Source organism: Nicotiana sylvestris, chromosome 4 (genome assembly GCF_000393655.2).
Source record: "Nicotiana sylvestris chromosome 4, ASM39365v2, whole genome shotgun sequence".
Classification (NCBI taxonomy): Eukaryota; Viridiplantae; Streptophyta; class Magnoliopsida; order Solanales; family Solanaceae; genus Nicotiana; species Nicotiana sylvestris.
The window spans coordinates 67,023,441-67,046,685 of NC_091060.1; the positions used below are offsets into that span (position 1 = coordinate 67,023,441).

The window sequence follows — 23,245 nt, forward strand, 5'->3', positions numbered from 1 at the left end:
AAGTCCTCAAAATTAAGCCCATGAAAACAAGAAAGCTACTGGTTTCTCTATGTTATGAAAAGTTCAGTATAGCCTGAATGAACTCAAAAGAGTCTGAGACTAATAACGTTTAGAAGAAATGGAATGTTGCCCTGGTAGTAGAATAAGGGTGTAATTATTACGTTTGGGCCTTTGATTGAATAATGATTTGAAGAGGATTTTATGAATTGTACGGAATTAAAATACCCACGTAAGGTGAATCGCATTGGGATCACTACTGGAAAATAGGCCTATGGCAACAGCAGGTAAACTGTTACAATTGATAGGCCAACCGTTGCCATAGATGTATTGGAACGGTTCAGCGACTGTGACATCCGCTCGCGTGCCAATAGATCTACATCAACGGTTGACCACACCGTTGCTATAGATCCAGCTATCACAACAATTTTCCCTCTGTCTGAAGCAACGAGTGTTCATTTCAACTGCAACGGTTGCAAACTGTTACCATATAGTTTATGCAACGGTTGTAAACTGTTACCATATTATTTACTACAATGGTTGGAAATTGTTACAATATAGTTTATTGCAACGGTTATGTATGTTATTGCAACGTTTATTTACAGCTATTGTAACAGTTTCATTACGCTACCGTAACGGTTTTGTTTCTATTGCATCGGATTCAATTGCCAATTGCATGAGTTTGTCACACTTTTTGGAACTGTTTGCAAGACCTATCGGAACGATTTAGAATGTCTATGGCAACAACATTTGTGCTTATTGCAACGGTTCTATTAGGTTATTTTAAACATTTAATTGACATTACTACCTGGAAATATTTGTAATTATACCTGGAAATTATATAAATAAAAAGATAAAACACTTCATAATCTTTCATGTCCAATAAGCTAAGAATAACGATAATAGCAAAGTGTTTTAACCCAATTACATAAGTTTTACAGTTCAACACTTCAAAAGTTAAAGTTTCAAATGTTATAACAAAAGACTCCAAGAATATCGACAACATCTCAAAGTTCCTCTTAGGTAAGGTCTAGATCTTCACTATCTCCATCTTCCCTTTCTTCAGTTGCTCCACCTTCTCCATCTTCCCTTTCTTCAGTTGCTCCACCTACAAAAGAGAATAAATAAAGTCATTAAATAAGAATGGGTATAATAGAATTTTCTCTAATTGTAGCTTTGTAAGTAGAGAATGGGTTGGTTGCATCTTCCCTTTCATTCTTCTAACTAGTACTCTACCCGCAGGCGATGCGCGGTCTCTAGCTAAAATTATAATAGCAAACAATTCCCTCCAAACAATCATACGAATTATTTAGAAATAATTAGTCATGAAATTTTGAAAAGTAAAGTTAATACAATAAGCTGATATATCTTGTAAAAGTATTTGTAGTTCTCAATCATAATTCCTACTTAAATGCTTTTTAGTAGTCGATATAAAACCTTGCCTTTCATTTTTAAGTAGTCACTATAATTTTGTGCTATCTTTTGTCCTAAAATTATAAAATCAATTTAAGTTCATCGTAATAGGTAGAAAGCCACACTTTCATTGGAATCAAAATGCATCAACATTCAGAGAGAATATAATCAACTTATAGTTGACTTAGATTATTAGCAAAATCAAGATGATGTGAAATGTAATGCTTCTACTATTCATGTTTCGTCTCATCAAAATGCTCGTTGCCTGTAAAATTTATTGAATTAGTAACAAATAGGGAAAGTATAATAATTATAAATAAAAAGAAAAACTAATCTAACAAAGAACAATATCGTCTTCATGATGACAAACTAATAGTATCGTATTTATGATGACAAACCTTTTTTTTTCTTGAATGAGTTGAAGTATCTTTTTTACAATTTGCTTCCAACATATAAAAATTGGAAAAATCATAGCAAACCTTTTAGGAATAATAAATTTATGAAATATGCATCATCCTGCAAAGAAACACACCAAGCTACAATTAACTTAAGATTAAACCATTATAAAAATATACCAATTTATTTTCAATGTATTTGTCAATGTCAATTCCCTTCTATGACAAATGATTAGAGTATCCCTCTCCTTAGGTGAAAATTGTATATCAAAGGTTAAACTTTTTGTTTCCCTTGCTAACCTTGTTTTTGCTTCAATTTATATCTTTAAAGAAATAAAAATCTCACGTCACATATGACATGCTTGCCATTTCTTCGTAGAAATTACACGGGGCGCCCTATTTGGTCGCCCCCATTTAACCTATACCCATTTTTTTTTAAAAACTTTTAACTTGTACCCACTTCTTAAATAAATTCAGTTCCCTTTCTCCTCCTCCTTCTCCATCACCATCACAACCTCACCCCCCAATATAATGAACGTAAAGAGTACAAGGTTTTCACTGGTCCATAGGCCATAGCTACTCAGTAGCATGGATGGAATTATAAAGCCACAAGAAAACTCTAATCTATTCTAGAAGAAATTTGCAGGCACTCCTCATTGCAACAGTCATCTTTTATGATTATGTGTTCCCAACCCTCTGTTAATGTCATGCCAACCAACTGTCATCTTTTAGTCTGTTTCTGTAGTTCTTAAATCCTCGATCTCAAAGGTAGCTAATATCCAAAGATTTACTGTATGTAATACATGTTGCTTAAATGACGTCCATATGATTCTCCGAAGCATGATATTTGACGATCCTAGCACCTCGAATAACTGAAGTCTCTCATTTACAACACAAAAACTTCAGCTCTAGTGTTGTAACTGGAAACTTCAGCTCTAGAGCTGAATATTAATAGGTGGTAAAAAACTCCAACTCTAGTATGTAATATTAATAGGTGGTAAAAAAAACTTCAGCTCTAGTATGTAATATTAATAGGTGGTAAAAAAACTTTAACTCTAGAGCTGAAGTTTCCCATTTACAACACAAAAACTTCAGCTCTAGAGCTGAACTTCAGAGGCCCGGCTACTAGAATGCTGAAGTTTTGCGTGATTGTCTTTGCTACTTCAGCCCCGTATGCTGAAGTTATGCGAAAAAACGGGTATGTGGCACAAAAAATGGGTATAGATGCAAATGCCCACATTTCTTCAAAGAGCCTATTTAATGGTGGGCTTTGGACCGTTGAGTTCATATGCAAAAGTAGATATTCTTTGCCGGCATAAAATGTCCTCCGGATAATCTCTGGCATCAATATTATATTATTTTACTATTATAAAAATCAGTAATTTTATGTTAAACGACAGTGAAAATAATGTTGTATAAATTAGTATTAGAAGTGGTACTCTTACATTAAGCTGAAAATTATATACATGCTAGTTTTCCTTATAATCAACTCCAATTTATAAGATAAGCAATAAATACTAATGAGGTTTGAACTCTAAAAATATATATGTACAAAGCATATTCTTCATCAAAAAATTATCACGGTCAATAAAAATATTTTACCCACAGTATGCTTCTTTTAGTAACTTCATAACGCATGAACAAATGTATTAAATAAAAGAAACAAATTGGTGGTAGTATAAAGGAAAATAATAAAAATATAGCACAATAAATAAAAATTAAGCTTAAAATATATTTATTGGCTATAAAAATTTTGTTATACCCTTCATATAAAATGATCACATTTCCTAATCTGATAACCTAAAAGTGTTAAAAAACATCGATTATAATGGGTTAAATTATATTGAAGTGTTAATATTCTTTACACTAAATATATATAAGTTAAATATATGATATTTACCTGTGCTCTTCTTCTATTAAAAAATAACACGTCCACTTTATATGGCATGAGATGAAATTTGGCTGCACGTTTTAGTTTCTGACCTGCATATTACTTAAAAAATAGTTTTAAAATCCAAATGCTATTTAAATGCGAAATTCTTTTATAAATATTTTAAATCTCTAAAATCACCTAAACTCTTGTATAACACTTCGGTAACTTGTCTACCAAAATCAGTTTCCTCTACGATGAACATTAGTGTTGCGTCAAAATTTATACAATTTGTCATTAAAGTATTATTCAATAATATTTGTAAATTAGCCATTAAAGCATCACAAATAAATGGATTGCATAAATTACCAATTATATGCATTACTGCCAATATTTCTCAATTCAAACTTCAAATTTAATAAGTTCCATCAATTGCTTTATTGTAGCTTTACGGATCTGCTTTGGATGCAAATATAGTAGTCAGTAAGGATAATCTTGTGGATTATAATTAAGTAGAAAAAATTTACTGATGAAATGCAACAAAGTTTTTCTTTGAAAATGAAATATGCTCAAATATTTTAAATTTTATTAGTAGTGGAGGTTGATAACTAATACCTCTTACGTACATGGATGGAGATCCTTCTCTTTCATTTTTACTTTACTTCTTTTCACCATTTTTGTCATTTTCTTGCTATATAATTTTGGGAGGCCCATCTTCTACATATTCTCACTCAGGGCTTTCACCTGTGTCATTCTCATGAGAACCCTGCTATGAATGAATTTACATAAAGAATATTAGTGTTTTAACATAATGTTATTAATGGCAATAGGACGTGATAAAGATTCTCAACTTACTTGATTAAAAGTTGGATTCAAACTCATCCAGTTATTTAAAAAAAATCGGATCCATTGATTAAAAGTTGGATTCAAATGCAATAATCTGGCATATGTTTATACGGAAATGTACTACTACTAAATTGTTTACAATAGGCTATACAACTACTGCCTATATTTTCTCTAACCACATCTTTATCCACATCCAACACTATATCCACGTTCTATAACCACGTTCTTTTATATATTAAGTTACTCTCTTTTTTCTCGACATTTTTCAATAGTTTCTTATTACCTTTTTTTTTCAAAAAAATAGTATATCCCAAGGATATGAAGATAACTACTGCCATTATTTTCTTTAACCACGTTCTCAATCTAAATCCACATCCAACATAAACTTACCGTAACTCCTTTTGATAACTGCAAAAATAGATACGTTAAATTAAATTCAAAAACTTTAAATCAAAATAACTACATTTATTCCATTATCTTAAAAACGTAATTTATTATCTTAAACATAAATAAATGGTTTATAAATTTCAGTAACTTTTTAAAATTCAAACTAAACCAATAACTAATTATTAACTAAATAAATAATTATTAACTAATTATGCCATATGGCTTTTTTCTAGGCTGCCACTTGACTTAATGTGTTGTATTTTTCTTTGGATTTTAATTATATATATATATATATATATATATATATATATTAATGAAATAATATAGAATTAAGCTACAAGTTTTTAACAAAGAAGTAGAGCAAAAAAAGAAGAAGAAAAAACTTAAGGAAAAACGTGGGGTTCCATTTTTTGGAATTGGAGTAAATATATGTTTTTAGTTTTCTATTTTAAAAAATATGTGTATAAAAAACGTGGGACTTAACAAAACTCCAATAACTGAATTGGTTAATTATTTAAAAAAATTAAGTTTTTTCCTATTTTTTTAATCTCCAAATTTATTGGAGCTTTGTCCTAAAACATGACACATGTTGACATTTAATTGTGACACTTGGCATAATAGCATTGATTTGCTTCTCCTTTTATATATTAAATATTAATAGATTGTAACTTTATAAGTTGAGAAAATTCCAACATTTCAGCACTTAAAACAGGCAATTTTGAAGTAGACTAGACACAACATGTCATATCTCTTAAAGAAAAAAATTTGTTGTAATATAAAGTAGCCAAGAGATCATGTTTCCAACTCTTTTTAGGATCACATTCCCAGTAGGGGCTGATTTTGTTGGTCTTTTCAATATGTGCTAGGTAAAAAAGAGGACACGAGAATTTCCACTCAATTTTTCATCTGCTAACCTCACAAGAACATGTCCGGTAAATTACTACCCATAGCTTAACCTCCATCAGAGTTTTCAAGTATAATTTTGAAATAGTAAACCTTTTCAACAGGGTTGGAGAAGAGAATGGGACGAGCAAAGATGCTAATCTTTGTCACAGCAAAAATATCACAACCTGAGATTATATCGCTGCTATGACTAAAAAATTATAAAATTATAAAGACCAGATATGTAGCTGATTTCAGGTATATGCTTGTGAACTGCATGCATAGACATATCCCTAATATGCATCAACGATTCCATTATGAATGAGAACAAGTACAGTTAATTTCAATCAAAATGCATTATAGTAATCAGACCTTCCACCCACGCCACACAAATACTGTATAGATTCTCCTATACTTTCTAGTTGTGAGAACTTTCTCAGCTTTGATAAAAAATGCAGAAGAGAGCATCTATGAAAAAACTAGAGGAAGTTCCTAATGCTTTTGAAAGATGCATACTGTATAGATTCCCACATTGCAGAAACACCAAATCCCTCATAATGAAAGAAAGGTTCAAAGTAGTAGAAAAATGAGACCAAGGCAATGGTCAATCCAACCTTAATTGAATGAACAATTTTCCTTGGATCATCTTCTGCTATTTTCTTCATATCGCTATCAAAAGAATACGCCTTAGAAACTGGTTTCTTCACTACTCCCTTCACCTTCAACATTCCAGCATTTTCTTTATTCTTCACTGGCGCCATTTCTTGAATTCTCTATAAATTAAAAACTTTTTTTTCTGTCTTGTACCTTTGATTTTCTTGCTTATTGTTTCAATGTAATGAGGTGTTTTTCTTGAAGGTTAATTATATCAGACACTGAAGTTTACTTGATATATATATAGAAGAAAAGCAGGAGTAGATCAGTGTTATTTCCCTATACTTTCTAGTTGTGAAAACTTTCTCAGCTTTGATAAAAGATGCAGAAGAGAGCATCTACGAGTCACTATGCGTATCTTTTAGCAATTACTTTCCCGTGAGCACACCAATTTGCGCTCTACTGCTTATCAAAAATATTTCCAGCTACCAAAATATTTCCCGTCAAACAGTCACTATGCCTTATCAGAGAGAGCAGTGGCTGAAAAGCAACAGAAGGAAAAGAAGAAGAAGAAGAAGGATGAGGAGGAGGAATAAGAGAAGAAGAGTACGTACTGACCTCGATTATTACTCCCAGTAGATAGACGATTGATTAGTTGCACAACAAGCGGAAGCATCTCCAGGTGAACGAGCATCGAAAGCTAGCATGCTGGGATCAACCTGTAAATCTGGATTAAGACGCTTAAGTTGTGAAATCAGTTAACTGCAACTTGTAGTTCCATGGCATCTTTTTGTGCATTGAACTTTTCCTGCATTCTTTGTTGCATCCTTTCTTCCATTTCCACCATTTTTTGTTGCAACATCTCATCGGTAGAACTTAAAGAGGTTCCAATATCTCCCACTTTTCTTTTTAAGGAAGTCTTGGTAACCCCACGTCCATACAATCTTAGGCGTCCTGGATGCTCAGGTCCCATGACGGATGCAAACGCGTCAACTGATTGACTGCCATCTTCAGTTTCTTGTGTTGATTGTATTCTATCCATTTCAGCCTACAAGACCAAATTGAGTCAATTTTAGATTAGAAAGTATATAAAATTGAGTCAATAACTAATAACAGATAAATGATATCAACAAACTTTAAATTAGTAACTCATACAATTTTATTAAGAGTATCCGCATACGAGGCCTTGTATACTCGATCGGGATTTCTTTTTCTTATAGCCACAAATATGTCCTTACTTGATAGAGGTTCAGAAGTTTCTTTCTTTTTTTCCTTTTTTCCTGGTTACATAAAAAGTGGTATAAAATAGTTCAGATTATGGCTAGCAAGTTCATATTTAAAAGAATAATAAGAAAAAAAATATCAAACCTCCCATATTCTAGCAAAACCTTTTTTGCCAGCAGTGTGTGGATATCTCAACTTTTTGCGATTCTCAGTGTTGGTTTCTTTCATTTTCTGTGACAAAAAAGAAACATTGACAGTGAATACATGATATTGCCCTTTCTTGAATACAATATAATAACCAATTCTTTTGGCTGATGAATAAAATCAGAACCTTGGCACTAACAGACTCCAGATTAGAATAGTTATATATCCCAAATCTAGCTTTTAATTTGCCTTTTATTGTGGTCTGTTTGAAACCAAAACCAATTACCAGAGAATCACTCACATAAATCATCACATTCAGACAAAGAGCAAACAATCAGAGTATACCTGGGGAGAAGAAAACAGAAAGGTGGGATTTTCAGCTCTTCTATCAAGAAATGTCATGCAATTTCTTTTAAAAATACAACATACTTCAGTTATGGCTAGCTGGTTTCTCCCTCAGATACATATAAAGAGCAGAGTCAAATATAAACGAACATTTCGTTCTCTAGTCATAAATGAATAAGCATTAGCAAGTAGTTAGCTTGCTATGCAACAAGTTTATAGAGGGAAGAGCATTAACATTTGTTGGCAATTCGACCTCCATTCAGGAGATGTTTAGGAGAGTGAGTGAGCAGTTCACAGCTATGTTCAGGCGCAAGGCCTTTTTGCATTGGTACACAGGTGAGGGTATGGATGAAATGGAGTTCACTGAAGCCGAGAGCAACATGAATGATTTGATTGCAGAATATCAACAATGCCAGGATGCTACAGCAGATGATGAGGAAGAGTATGAAGAGGAGAGCACTGAGGAGCATTATGAATCTTAAAGACATTTCTAAATTCAATATTGCTGCTTTTGTTAAATTTCTGCCAAGTGGACTTGTTATTGTTTCTATTGTCTCCTTTTCACTTGAACTTTCTGTTTTGATTTGGTGAGAATTGAATATTGAAATGTTTCTTAATGGTCTAAATATGAGCATACTGTATTACAGTAGCTTCTTAAAGAGTAAAGGGTGATGGTGTTTTCAGTTATCTCACTGTTTCTGGCACTCAGTTGGGATAACTTTTAACACCATTATACTCCTATTATTATATAAATATTCCTCTGGACAGAAAATTATGCTTAATAGTATATGATTTCATAATGTTTATTGTTACTTCTATTTGATTCATCTTTTCAATATCTCATTTTTAAAATTGACATTCTAATTAGGTAATGAACAGAAAAGTAGCTTAAAATTACTTCTACTTGGTCAAATGTTTGAATTTTTCCCCTCACTATATTTCTCGAGCAACTATATTTCTCGCCTAAGAACATGATTTCTAAATAAACAAATATCAGATATTTTAAGCAAATCATGGAACAATATTCAGTTTTACCTTGTAGGTATCAGAGTTCCAATATCTAAGAAGTTCCCTAAATTGAGAATCCAGAACATCAACCAGCCTATTCTCCATTCGAAGCTCGTCATTCTCATAGGGTTCAAAATGGTCTTTATATAACTGGTTTTTGTACTTTCTCCAAGCATTTCAAATTGATTGAAAAAACCCACTTTTTTGCACCTTCATGAATGTCATATTTTCCCTACAAATTTAGAGCAGTTAGGTTGGTGTAAACAATATGAAATATCCACACACAACTATTGAATATTGCGAATTTCAAACCTTGACATATTTTCATATATCTTCTTTTGTCTCAGGTTTCCTCCAATCAAACACATTAAGAGGACAAAAGGTCGCATTCCTTGCCAACGTACCAAGGAAGCTACCCAACTCATTTACATCATCATCAGTAGGACCCATGGGTTGATTGTTCTCATTTAGCACAATTTGCTTGCGCTCTTTCCTACCATGAACACTTTGCATCTAAGTTTTTCCTCTTTTTCGTTTTTTGGCAGAAGGAACTACATTAATATGAAGTAAAATAACCACCAAAAGTCATTACGTTATTGAATTTAACTATTGAAATCTACATGTTCTTGCCTTGTTCCTCGGATTGCTGGTTTGTTTCATGATTGGAAGAATCCTCAACTTGTTCTTGTACCGTTTGTGAAGCACGAGTGGTGGAATCCAGTGGTAGTTGTTGCAATTGTTTACGTACTGCTTGTGATGCAAGAGAGGTAGAGTTCAGTGGAATTTGTTGCACTTGCTCATGTACTGTTTATGCTGGTGCAGAAGTAGAATGCAGAGGCAGCGATCCACCTATCCACCTGTAGAAGTAGAATGCTGCAATTGTTCACGCACTGCTTGTGATGCAGAAGGTGTAGAGTTCAGTGGCATTTGTTGCACTTGCTCATGTACTGTTTGTGCTAGTGTGAAGTAGAATGCAGAGGCAGTGACCTTGGAGCATTAATAACTCTGTTTGTTTTCAATGACGAAACCTTTAGGTTTCGCAAAGATGCAAGCGATCCAGCTGCAATGCATTTTGTTAATTTTTTATTTTTACTTGAGCGCCCTTCCTGATTCATGATCCGCTTTCCTCTGTTCAAAATTAGATACACATGAGAGCCAAGAAGTATTTGAACACAAACAATAGAATCAATTGAGTAACTTCATACTGCTAAGATACAAACAGTAGGTACAAGAGTAATGGTAAACCCTTTAAAGGTTCAAAAACACAAAAACTCAACAGTTGTGAACAAATGGGATGCTGTAATTCACTATCAAAGTACAGAAGCAGCCCAGGGCATAATATTGACTTAAGAGGAATCATATTAGAGTTATCAGATCACTTTGAAGATACAGTCAAGCAAGAAAACAACGTGCAGGCAATAGACATGTTCATTTCTCATAAATTTTAGACTCATAAGTGTACAAACAAGTATCACACATAGACAATAGACATGTTGGACAGTGCTGGATGCAGCAAATAGCCACTTTTCTACACCTCGATTAGAAACATCAATGGAATGAAACTGTATATGCGCAGGAGGCTATCATATGGAACTAATGTTATTTATTTCTAAGAATCTTGAACTAATTTTTCATACAAATTTTAGGAGGAAGTTGTTTCTGAAGCTACTGAGATAGTTAGCATTAGTCCGGTTGAGCCGGCAAATGAAGTAAGCTAATTAAGAATACTGTTATATTTTTATCCATACTTTTTTACTAATTTTCATACGACACTTTTAGCAGGAAATAGTTTCTGAAGCTAGCGAGAGCGTTAGCATCACTCCCGTGGCTTCAAATGCAGCTCTAGCATTACAGCTTCCCAGGTACATTTTTATATTCCACAAAGCTTAACTAAATGCTTAAATTAGTATTCTGAATTATACTTGATCAATATGTCATTTATTTGTTTGTTTGTTATTAATTTATTTTCCGGATATATGATTAATATGATATCTTGCCTACTAAGAGAGTAGCATAGCTACTTAAATTATTTGCAAAGCCTCATTCTACAGAGTCACACCCAAAGTTATATACTCCCTCTTTGGCATGTTAGACACTGAACTATATTTCTCTATGTGCTACAATAATTTCAGAAGGAATATGTTTGAGTGGGAAGTTGACGAGTGGCACAGTCAGTGTGCAGTTTAAAGAAGTTAAAGATGGATGAGAACAACAAAGATCGCCTCCCGAGCAAAGATGATAGTTTTTCAGATAAATCTTGCTATCACTCTCTTTTTGGAACAAATCTATCACTCACACAAAACATCACTGCACACCATTGAGCTTGGTAAAAGGACAGAATAATTTTCAAGACAAAGCCACAGCTATTTAATTTTTGCTTTAAATCACCAAAAGACTTTTCAACTTCAGTTCAGAAAGAAATAAAGAAAGCCATTGTTTGTAGACCACTAGAAGAGATTACAGAGAATATATCAAACATAAAGTGAATGAATAAGCATAAGGGAAGTTTAAAATCTTGGCACAATACCTTTGATTTTCTAATACAACATAGACTACTTTGACAGTGGCAAGGCCCTGAGACTACTTTGGAAAGAAATGTATGAAGAAAGTAATGTTTGTTGAGAAATGGATGAAAGTTGTTCTACTTTTGGTTTTGGTAATGTAACCAAAGAAGAAGCCATAATAGGGAAAATCACAAAATCACACTCTCTGGTTTCTTGATGTCACGGAAAGAATGCAAAAAAGAATATGAGGAACACAAATTAGATCAACGACTATTCAGGAAATCAGTAATCCATTCAGTTTCAAGGAACTACAGCAGCAATGAACAAAAATTCTAAAACTAGAGCCAAAACAAAGTTCAAAGCATCGGATTTCAACACTGGAACCACAAAAGTTCAATTCATGCTGTTAAGGCATCAACAGTGCAACAAAGCTCATAAAGCTCACAAATTTGAAGGAACCATTGAATTCATTGTCACTAATTTGAAGGAACTTACAAAGCTTGTCAAACATTTAAATCTGGCCAGAAATAATTCTGCACAATAACTGCACTTTCAGCTCAGTATTTCCAAATTTCTGGATAGTGTTTTGTAGTTTTCTGGACAACTCCTACACAGTTTCTCCACTACAACAGTTAATATCTCAATTCTCACCCTATTAGGATTAGGTTCTGGTTTGAATCGAATCTAGAAGAAACAAACATAATTAACTATTTGCGCATTACAACAACTACCCAGTAAAATCCCACAAAGTGGGTCTGTTAAATTTAATTAATTTAAGGTTTATATCTTTCTGCTTTGGCTTAATTCATGTTCATCTCTTTCCTTCTGCTCCATATATCACTTTTATAATTAAAAGAAGATGAGCAAGAAGAAAAAGAGAAAACTTGACAATTTAATTAATTTGAAATGTCTGTTAAAAAGCAAATCCCAATTCATCCACACATGCGGATGCAAAAAACAAGCAACATTTCAGAATTAACTCTAACCTTTGCATGTTTGGATTTGTTGGAGCAAAAGAGAGAAGAAAAAAAGGAGAGCAAACACTGTTTCACCAAAAAATAACTGATTTGACACCACAAAATTAAAAAAATAAAGCAAGAAAAACTTCAGATTCACAGCCCTAGAGCAATCCTACAACAATCAATATAAATATAAATACACCAGCCCTAGAGCAATTCTACAACCTCCATGGATAGATTGAAGAGTTAAAAAAAGGCATCAAAATAACTTACATGGCTAAAATCACTAGTGTTGGAATTAGGGATTTGGGGAGAGCACCTATTTTGAGGAAGTCTGCTCAGATGCCTCAAAATTTCGCCACCCCCTTCACGATACCCAAAATTTTGCCACCCCACTAAATCAGCAAAACTTATTTGTAAAAACCTATTAAACCAAGTTCAGAGAGTGAAAGAGAGGAATACGATAGAGAGGAAGATTCAACAGATTTCTTAGAGTGAACGAGAGAAGAAGATTTTTGGAGAGAGAAAGGCGTTTGCAGTTGAAGAAGTTGTCTGAGGGTTCTTAATTTGGAGGTATCAGCTAGTATTGGGGGTATCGCAGGTTTTAATGGGGAAAGGGCAAAAATAGTCTTTTTACTTAATATTTTGATTATTAAAATTATTCAAAAATAAAATAAATAGGGGTTGGGACAGTTTATATAACCGTTGCGCCAGATGCATCTATGGCAACGGTTGTTTAATAATTGCAACGATTGTATAGCTTAAGTGTGTTGATATCACCTAAATGCTATTGTAACAGTTGTAACCGCTACCATAGATGTTCTATGGCAACGGTTGTTCAACCGTTGCTAAAATAACTGTTGCCATAGGCCCTTTTTCTAGTAGCGATGCTATAAAATATGATTAGTGAAGTACAGTATCGCCCTTAAAGTGGATCAGGAAAATCACTTCAAATGTTCCACGATGCAACGTAAGCCCTAGTGGTAATATATTAAATAAGAAGTTTCAAGTCATCAATGGAAGGATGTAGGTCAACATTGAGGTAAATCAACAATGGATGGGTAAAAGTTGTAAGGTACGAGATGAGATAAGGCCATCAGTCTTTAGATGAACAGTAATGAAGAAGCATTAAAGGACTCAGATTCATACATATAGGATAAACAACAAGAGTAACATGGAGTTTGGTAACAAACCTCAGCAGCGATAAATCGAAGTAAGATTTACGATATAGTACGACCTATCTAGCCGCAGTAAAGTCATACGGATAGATAACTGGGTCTATGAAACAAGATATAGCAATATCCCTAAGTTCAACAAAAGTACCAGATGAAGAACTTTAGTATACCTATAGATGCCCAGAGGGACATCTTGTCAAGCTTAGTATATAAAGTGAGGCCTAGAGATTGGCTATAAACTGGAGGAGAAAGGAAGGAAGAGTCGCATAGGCACACTTACAAGGTTAGAGTCGTACAGGCTGCATGATAGAAGGTATCAACAGTTACGAGATTGGAAGGATTCTAACTACAAGTCGTGGTGCAAGAAAGAGGCCTAAAGGGGGGAATGCCCTGGCTTATAGGATTCATTCACAAAATAGATGCCTAAGAGGCAAGAGGAGTACTAAAGTATTCGCAAGAGGTGTGTGTTGTGAGAATGACAAGTGCATTAGCCAATATTCGAGGACGAATGTTCCAAAGGGGGTAATGATGTTACACCCTACATTTTTGTATATGAAAGTACACCATAAATAAATTGACGAGATCTCAAAAATGAGATGTTACGTCCCGTATTTTTTTTACGTTAATGTTTCGTCGTAAGTTAATCGACGTAAGCTCGGGAATGAGATTATTTTGGGATTATAAGTATTATGCTATTCCAAAAAAGTGATGAGAATATTCATGAAAGAGAGAGGGTAAGCAAATTGGAGAAAATGAAATTTCTCTAAGTTTGGCAATTTGGGAATAAAATACGGTCCAAACTATTATATCCCGTATTCATGGACTAGTGTCATATAAGATACCACACGAGCATAATAGTAAAATGTATAAGGTGTGTCAAAAGTGAGTAATATTATAAGTAATTTGAGATAATTCTTAATTATGTGGGAAATTAGTTAATTATGAATTTTAATAAAAGATTAACTAAGTGATTAAATTATTTGGATAAGCTCCAATGTGGCAGCAAATTAAGTGAGAATTAAAGCCCAATATGGTGACTCTTATACCATGTAGCAAGGTGGCACAATTAAAGAGATTTGTGGCCAAGTCATTATCAAAGTGGGGTCCACAACATAAAACTTTAAGAGATCTCTTACCTTATTCAAAGAGTGATGCTAAGACTTGTTGGAGATTCCCTTACGGATGGAGTTCAAGCCAACAATTTTAAGAAGGTTTCTTACCTTATTATGTTCGGATGCTAGTAATGGATGAATCACTTTACCTAAAAGCCATTTCTTGGTTCATCTTTTTGTGAGGATTTAAGCTTTTATGTGAATTGATCTTTAAAATTACACTATGTTGAGTGTACAAACACAAAAGGGAAAAAGAAGCGTGAATCTGGATTGGTCGAGATGCTAATTCAAATAAAGCTTAATAATATCATACAGATTTTTCCTACTTCGATTTGTCGTTACGTGTTTTCGCAAAAGAGAATCGGTTCAGGTATGTTAAGGCTATCTCTTATTCCTTTTGGCATAATCTATACGACAAACAAAACGAGCAAATGCACAATTTTCATAAATGAATCTATTCACAGAAATACTAGGGGTGTCTGTATTTTTAATTCTCCATGTGAATTATTATTATATCTTCTATTCATAGGTCTCAGAAAAATACGTATTTCATAAAGTTTATCCGAAAGACATATTGATTTTTATGGGATTCCAAGAAAATCTTATTAATGTGTTTCTTATGCATTTCATGCATTTATACATGTGCATTGACCCATGACCAAATGACGTTATATACGCGTATATGTATATATATATATATATATGGGATATGGGAAAAGGTTATGGCGTTATATACGCACCACCACCTGATCAACTGGTATACGTTGATGATTTTGCCAATAGTGGCCGAGATGATATGATGGGATGCCCTCAAAGGCTTGATGATATTATGAACAGATGTACTTATGCACGACATGATATTCATACGCATATGCATGACACTATAAGTATTTCATGATTTACAAAATTGTACAGACTTATAGGTTGAGTCATGTACTCTATATTTCTTCCATGTCTTTTATGTACTTATTTATGTGCCTTACATACTCGGTACATTATTTGTACTGACATCCGTTTTGTCTGGGGACGCTATGTGTCATGCCTGTAGGTCCCGATAGACAGGCCGAGAGTCCTCCAAGTAGGCTATCAACTCAGCGGAAGATGTGGGTGCGCTCCATTTGCTCCAGAGTTGCTTATTTAGTCAGTATGAGTAGTTCATGCATTGTTTGGTATGGCGAGGTCCTGTCCCGAGCTTTACGATAAGTATGTACTCTTAGAGGCTTGTAGACAGATGTCATGTAAACAGATTCTTGTATGTCCTTGTCGGCCTAGGTTTTGAGTATATAAAGGATCATATCGACCTTATTGGCATGTATGTCATATGAATAAGTTTGGAGTACATGTTAGTCGTCCAATGATGAGTATTTCCCCATGTTTTATTCTACTTATCTCACGATAGCCTCTCTGGCTCATTTACCTATGATAGTATGATATGAAAAATATGTTATGTAGGTATTCGATTGAGTAAGTTACCGGGTGCCCGTTGCGGCCCATCGGTGTGGGTCGTGACAAGTTCGGAAACATAGCTCCCAGCCAAGGGAGATCACTTGGCGATTATGCCAGACCGATCTACAACCAAGGTTTATCAAGTGTGAAACCACCTTCAGTTGTAGCCAATAATTTCGAGTAAAAGCAAGGGTTTCTCCAAACCCTCCAAAATAGTTGTGTCTTTAGAAAGATGAATGAAGATCCAAACAATCATCTAATGGACTTTAAGGAGATAATGAACACCTTTAAATATAATGGTGTGTCACAAGATGCAATGTACTTAAGGGCATTCCCCTTCACTTTGAAAGATGATGCAAAGCATTGGCTTTGAAGCTCACCCCATGGATCAATTAGAACATGGGATGAGATGACCGGAAAATTTCTTGCTAAATATTTCTCCTCAGCTAAGACGGGAAAGTTTGGAAGAGAAATCCGTAACTTCTACCAGAATGAGATTGAGATTGTGTTTGAAGCATGGGAGAGGCTTAAAGTGATTATCAGAAAGTGTCAACACAGAGGAATTGAACTCTAGATGCAACTCCAGAACTTTTGGGATGGTTTGACACCAGCCTCACGCAAAACATTAAGCAATGCAGCTGGAGGACCGTTGATGAAGAAAAATTCAGAGGAGATAGTCACTATTCTAGATGAGTTATCTAAAGATGCAAATCAGTGGCCCTCGGAGATTGCTAAAAGAAAAAGATCAACTGGTGTTCACTAGGTTGATACTAATACATCTGTGCAGGTACAACTTGATGCCATGGCCAAAGAAATAAGGAAGCTGCCCTTGGCCTCAATACATAATGAGCCTCATGCAGCCTGTGATATATGTTAAAGAGGGCACCCTACTCATGAGTGTCAAGCTTCAATAGAGATAGTTAATGCTGTTGGTAATTATAACTTCAATGCAATGGGTCAGAAGGACCCCCGTTTTTCATGGAGTTCACCTAGGGGTATAACAAACACATGTTGATACCCAATTATTCCCTGTATATTTTTAATATATAAAATACTTTTAAAATAGCATGTATATGCATATATAAGTATGTCCCAAGGTTTCATTATTTTTCCCAATTTTAAAAGGGTTTTAAATCAATTTATTGCTCTATTTCATCAAGAATAAAACCAATAATTATCCCCAAAATTATCATTTTTGGTGATTAATTTAGTGGATTCTCATATTTATACTAAAATAATTTTTTTGCATATTTTTACAAATTTATTTGGCATTTTTAGGCTAAATATTGTATATAATTGCAATATTAGCCTCTTCTAAGATTTAATTGAAATTATATTTATAAAATTGGCTCCAGTATTTTTTATTTGATAATTATATATTATTAATCATCTTAGTGCCTTTAATTTATTTTCAAAAATTATTTTACCATTTTTATAAAATCAAACAAGGGAAAAGTTGCCATTTAAATGCTAGCCTCGTTTATTTCAATTATAGCCCTAAATCAACCCTCAATTAAATCCAATCTCAAACCCAATTACCCTGATACAAACCCCGTTCAAACCAACCCAGACCCGTTTCCCACCTACCTTTTCTAATCTCAACCGTTGATCTCCCCGATCAACGGTCCCCATTTCCCTTTCCTTTTTTAATTCCCCATTATCCCCTAACCATAATCATTTCCCGTCTGAAGCCGACCTTGAATTCCCCCTCTCCCAATTCTCTCTCAATCTCTTTCAGAAACCCTAGCCGCCACCTTCAATCATCACCTAAAATCGACCACATCCAGGGCTTCCAAAGCCATTGATGGCCTGTATCTACCTCCTACGACTCCTGCATGCTCGATTATCATGGCCTCAAGGCCAGACCTTGAAGAAATTTGGTCTAGACCTCAGATGTTTTCAGTGCTATGGCTGTCTCCGACCATCCTCGACCTTGCTCCGGCCGGCTATGGCTATTCAGGCCCGATCTCGACCTCTCCTACTTAGATTGATGATTTCCAAGCCTTTCTCACCCTTTGGGTTTCTTTTGAAACCCTAACCTTCGAGGTTCTTCTGATTCTTTTAGATCCGTTATCGATCTGTGTTCTCTCCAAACTTTTTAAAAGTTTTCTTAAAGTTTCTTTCAAAACCTTACATTCAAAACCTTTATCTTTTCCGATTTAGGGTTTTGTTAAGTTATTTCGAAGCTTTTCTGATTTTTTTAAACATGTCTTTCTTCTACTGTGTTTCTTATGTTGATTCTTTTACTGTGTTTCTTATGATGTTCTTCTACTGTGTTTCTTATGTTGATTCTCCTACTGTGTCTCTTATGTTGTTCTTCTACTGTATTTCTTTATGTTAAAAGTCCTGGCCCTTTCTTAAGGTTTCTGATTTTATTTTCTTCGTTGATATTTTTGCCTAATTCTTTTGTCTTTCATCTCTATACTTGATTGATGGTGAAAACCTTAAATTTGGGGGGTTCACTCGAGTTTTGAGGCTATTTGCTATGTGATTTGCTTTTCCTTCATCTCTGAACTTGTTTGGTTTCAAAACCCTAATTTCTTTGGACCTATTTGGGTTTCTGAAGTTGTTTCATCTGTTGCTCGACTGAATTTCAAAATCTTTTATTTCTTTATATGATTTTGAATCCCTGCTAAACTCTTCTAAGGTCTTTTTACTGGACCCTTTGCATGATATTTGATACTCTCTCCCTTCTCCATTGCTGAGTTACTGAAATTGACCTATGTGACTACCATGTTCCTATAGTCCACTACTTACTGATTTTGTAATTGCATGACACTTTCTTTGTCCTAATTCAGCCTCGCATGCCTAATACTTGTGTGCTCTTTATATATGCTGAGCTTCCCCTCTAAAATGACTTTTAATTTTTGACTGATTTCAGACCTCCTTGTGTAAGTCTGATTGATGTTTTCCTTGTTTTACTAATTTCCCTGTTTCTTGGTTTGATTTGAAAACTTTCCTTAGCCTTTCTGACTTGGTTTATTTATGAACCAGTAATTTCGAATCTCTGACTCCTTGATTTACTATGTACTGATTGATTCTTACCTTATTTGTTTAACCGTGTATTTCAAAGATCCTTCCATTAATTGAACTCATATGTATTTACCCCTAATTGTCTACTTTGCACAAGATGCTTATTTGATCTCTTTCCTTAAATGATTTCTGTTCATTAACATTTAAGTTCCAACTCCCTAATTAAGAAAGTTCTTCTACTGATTGATTTTAATTGGTACATGGTTATTTTCTTGCCTTATTCTCTGCCTGTTTTCAAACTATAAATACCATGCTCTTTCATTGACACAAACACACACAGACACTCTTAGTTTTCTGAACTCACACTCACCTTCAAAAGGCATTCTCTCTTGTTACTTGTATTATGGCCTGCTTTCAAGTCCTGCTACTTGCTTTTATTATACTTTGCCTCTTTGAAACTGGTATGTTCTGATTAAGATTTTCAGCAATCACAACAATGTGTTTACTTAATACTTTTACCTTCTTGTCTGTCTACTGCTTATGTATAGTTCAATACTTACTTTAGCATGCTGTAATTTCCTTCTACATGTCCTGTTATGAACCCCAAACACCTGCCCCAATGTGTTTGATACTATGGTTTGCTTGAGGCATGACAATACTGAATATTACTATCCATGACTCAAGCTTGATCCCCCTAGGATCCTAACCCCTATGATTCTTTGTTGTTGTATGTTCTGGTAAGCTTATAGGCATGCCAGCATCTCCATTGATGTGCATGCCCAAAGCTTACCCTTTGCCAAGCATGGGCTCTCTGCAATCAGTTCCCAATCCCCGACCTCCTTTTATGCAAAGTTATCAATTCTGTAGCTATTTCCAGTACCCTTTTCCCTTTTCTTTACTTCCCTAGTTCTTAAAGTTCTGTTTCTGCACTTGCACTCTCTCTTAGACTTTAAGTTCTGCCCCCCTCTTGTGAGGCTTGCCTTGGGACCCCCTTGAGCTCCCTCTAAACTTAGACACTTGAGGGCTGACCCTTCCACACTGCACTTATCCCCATTCTGATAATACAATTTGGGTGTAAGCACTGCCCGGAGTCCTATTGAGGCTCTTAGGGAACTCTGACACACTCAAATTGGAGAAAGGCTTTGGATCAATGGTCTTTGAGTTGGGTTTATCTTGTAACTCAGAGAGGAAGTCAGAATTAGGATTTCTCTGGTTGTACTTTTATTTGTGTTTGGATGTAATTTTATTTATTCTGGTTTGTAATAATTTGTAACAAACATTTGGGGCTGGTTAGTGAAAAAGGGTGGGTAACTACGTATGCAAAGGGTAGAAATCATGACTATAGAATTACTATATTCCTGCATACTCAACCTCATATAGAAATCATGTCTATAGGATTCTGCATATTCGAACTTCACTTAGAAATCATGTCTATAGGATTCTGCATATTTAACTTCATATAGAAATTATGTCTATAGGATCCTGCATATTTAACTTCATATAGAAATCATGTTTATAGGATTCTGCATATTTAACTTCATATAGAAATCATGTCTATAGGATTCTGCATATTTAACTTCATATAGAAATTATGCCTATAGAAATGTTCAATTCTGCATAAGGTTTAAAACAAGGTCCGTATTTAGATACTATGTCTATAAGGTTTTAAAATCAGCAACGTATAGAAAACGAGCCTATAGGATTTTCTAATAAAATCTGATTCACTTCACTCAGTGTTAGACATAAAATCGATAATAATGGCTACTATCATCCGCAGGACTTGTAATCAATTCGTTTAAATCCTGCATCTCTTTTAATAATCTGATTTTATCACTTAGCAAGTTTAACGAATATGCATTCAAACAGTTCATTTCGATCCTTACTGTTTAATTGTTTTCTGAATCCAGTAGATACCATGCCTATAGGACCCCTGTTCAAACACTTAGGCAAGCCTTAGGGTAATAAAAACTGAATCTGCTTCTGTTAATAATTACAACAAGTAGGCAGACCTGATTCAGACTTCTTATCTAAGTTATGTGATAAGCTGAAACTGTCTCAACAATTTCCTCTCACTCGTCTTTAATACCTTTTAAATCAGACCTAAACAGTATGTGCAAGTCATGCTAATTATGTGCCTCTTTGTTTAAGGAGGTATATCTGAGCCTCTGCTTGTTATATGCTTTCCCCAATTTGCAATACGTGTTTTGTATGTCGCCTTAGAGTTTTTTCCTTTGAAACTACAAATAAGCCTAATATCCCTCCCTTTAAGTATTAGTAGTCCTAAATGCCCCGGGGACTGATAGGATTGGGACGGGTAATAGCATGCAATAAGTAAACGAGACCAATCCGCACTATAAATACCTTAACGGAGTGAGAAGGGTAGATATGGATATGATGACCACACGATAATGTCACGTGTAGCCCCTTATTGAGGAGTGATTACCGGGCATTGTGTGGGGTAATCCATATTGTTAATAAACCTAGGACCCCCTTTCCCTTATTTCTTTATTTCTTTTATCATTTCAACTCCTTCTTTAAAAAATCAGCTTTCTTTGCTCTTCCAAACTTTGTTTATTTGCAAACCATTATATGAAATCCCCTCTTATTTGAGCCTTATTTGTCTACATGTTAATTGCACCCTAAATTCACAATAATTGTCTTGTCGGGAACCACACTAGTGGATTTTGAGAGGTACCTAACACCTCCCCTTAGAATAATTTCAAGCCCTTACCCTATCTCTGGTTATTCAAATCAATCTCTTTTGGTGTCCTAATGCACCCTAATCATTAGGTGGGGACTCTTCAAATGCAAACCCAATTTCCAAAAGGAATGAGTTGTCTCTTCAAATGTCATAAACCTGATTTCGCTCTAGAAAAAGGGGGCATGACAACACATGGCAACAAAATAACTCCAGATTTTAGGGACAAGGAGCCCCAAGCTTCCAAAATCAGCAGAGGCCGCTGTTTCAGCCTCAATAGCCAATTCAGTTTGGGTTAGAAGATATGATAAAGTCATTCATTGTCAAGACGGATGGGAGGCTAGATGCTCATAGTGTAGTTATCAAAGAACTTAGGACAGGTTTGCGTAACTTGGAGAGACCAGTGGGAAAAACTGCAACTATATTGTTTGAGAGAATCCCAGGTACTCTTCTAGGTGATACTGAGAAGAATCCCAATGAAACGGTAAATACTATGACCTTGTGAAGCAGGGAAGTGTTGAAAGAACCCACTCTAGTCCAAAAAGAGGTGGTGTTAGAAAAAAAGAAAGTGGAAAGGAGCTGAAAATTGAAGATGATAAGAAGAAGAAAGGCAAGAAGGGAGTTTAGAAAAAGAAGAAGGAAAAAACTTCAAGAAGGCATGAATCTAATGAAGAGAGCAAGCATACGCTGTTACACCCCATGTTTTTGTACGTAAGAGTACGTCGTAAGTTAATTGATGTAAGCTCAGAAATGAAATCATCTTTGAAAAGTTTATAAAGTTAATCATGTTACCGTGAAAGTTACAAATATTTAAGATCATGAATAACAAGTACCAAGATGGTTGGAAGGCATAGAAGCTAAGCAAATTGAAAAAGATAAGTTTTATCGAAAGTCCATAAGTTTGTTGTTACACCCTGTGCATCCTAAGGTGATGTATAATAAATATGAGACTTGTTAATCATGATTTAAATCCATGTAAAGTCATAATAGGACTATATATTTGGACATAAAATATAAAGTTTGGCAAAAATTAGATTTAACTTACGGAAAAATCGAGTTAAGATTTGCCTTGTAACGAGCCTTTTTAGAAATTAAATTCATAAGCTTTATGATGTCATTCTGGGACATATCTCATACCAAAATGAATGTCTTGGAACCTAGTTTCCGCTGGTCTAAGTTATTTATTCATACGATATCGGGGCAGAGAATTATGGATTTCTAAAGTAGGGTCGCCAAGTCACGTTGCCGCACTTTGGAGAAACTGGCAGGTTTA

The 23,245-nt window shown here is 34.6% G+C and overlaps 1 protein-coding gene across 12 annotated transcripts; it reads right to left on the bottom strand.

The window, feature by feature from the left end:
* Nucleotides 1-868: 868 nt before the first annotated feature.
* On the bottom strand, nt 869-13,146 carry LOC104248639 (uncharacterized). 12 transcript variants are annotated; one of them, XM_070171973.1, is made up of 10 exons: nt 12,842-13,146; nt 9,736-10,233; nt 9,418-9,593; nt 9,133-9,337; nt 7,753-7,839; nt 7,623-7,664; nt 7,003-7,432; nt 4,291-4,441; nt 3,706-3,788; nt 869-1,105 (listed from the first exon to the last, which is right to left on the bottom strand). In XM_070171973.1, the coding sequence occupies exons 4-7, from the start codon at nt 9,208-9,210 to the stop codon at nt 7,139-7,141; spliced, it is 501 nt and encodes a 166-aa protein (XP_070028074.1). In that variant the 5' UTR covers nt 9,211-9,337; nt 9,418-9,593; nt 9,736-10,233; nt 12,842-13,146; the 3' UTR covers nt 869-1,105; nt 3,706-3,788; nt 4,291-4,441; nt 7,003-7,138. The 12 variants fall into 12 exon arrangements, with proteins under 12 accessions (XP_070028074.1, XP_070028073.1, XP_070028072.1 ...); XM_070171972.1 differs by having other exon boundaries at nt 9,418-9,598; XM_070171971.1 differs by having other exon boundaries at nt 9,418-9,631.
* Nucleotides 13,147-23,245: the final 10,099 nt, after the last annotated feature.

Bases quoted from the DNA above. Each gene is read 5' to 3' on its own strand.
- LOC104248639 (XM_070171974.1), bottom strand. From the start codon at position 9,210: ATGGAGAATAGGCTGGTTGATGTTCTGGATTCTCAATTTAGGGAACTT. The intron at 7,840-9,132 runs GTAAAACTGAAT...TTTTTGTCACAG, and splicing joins GGAACTCTGATACCTACAAG to AAAATGAAAGAAACCAACAC. The intron at 7,433-7,622 runs GTAAGGACATAT...TTGGTCTTGTAG, and splicing joins AACTTCTGAACCTCTATCAA to GCTGAAATGGATAGAATACA.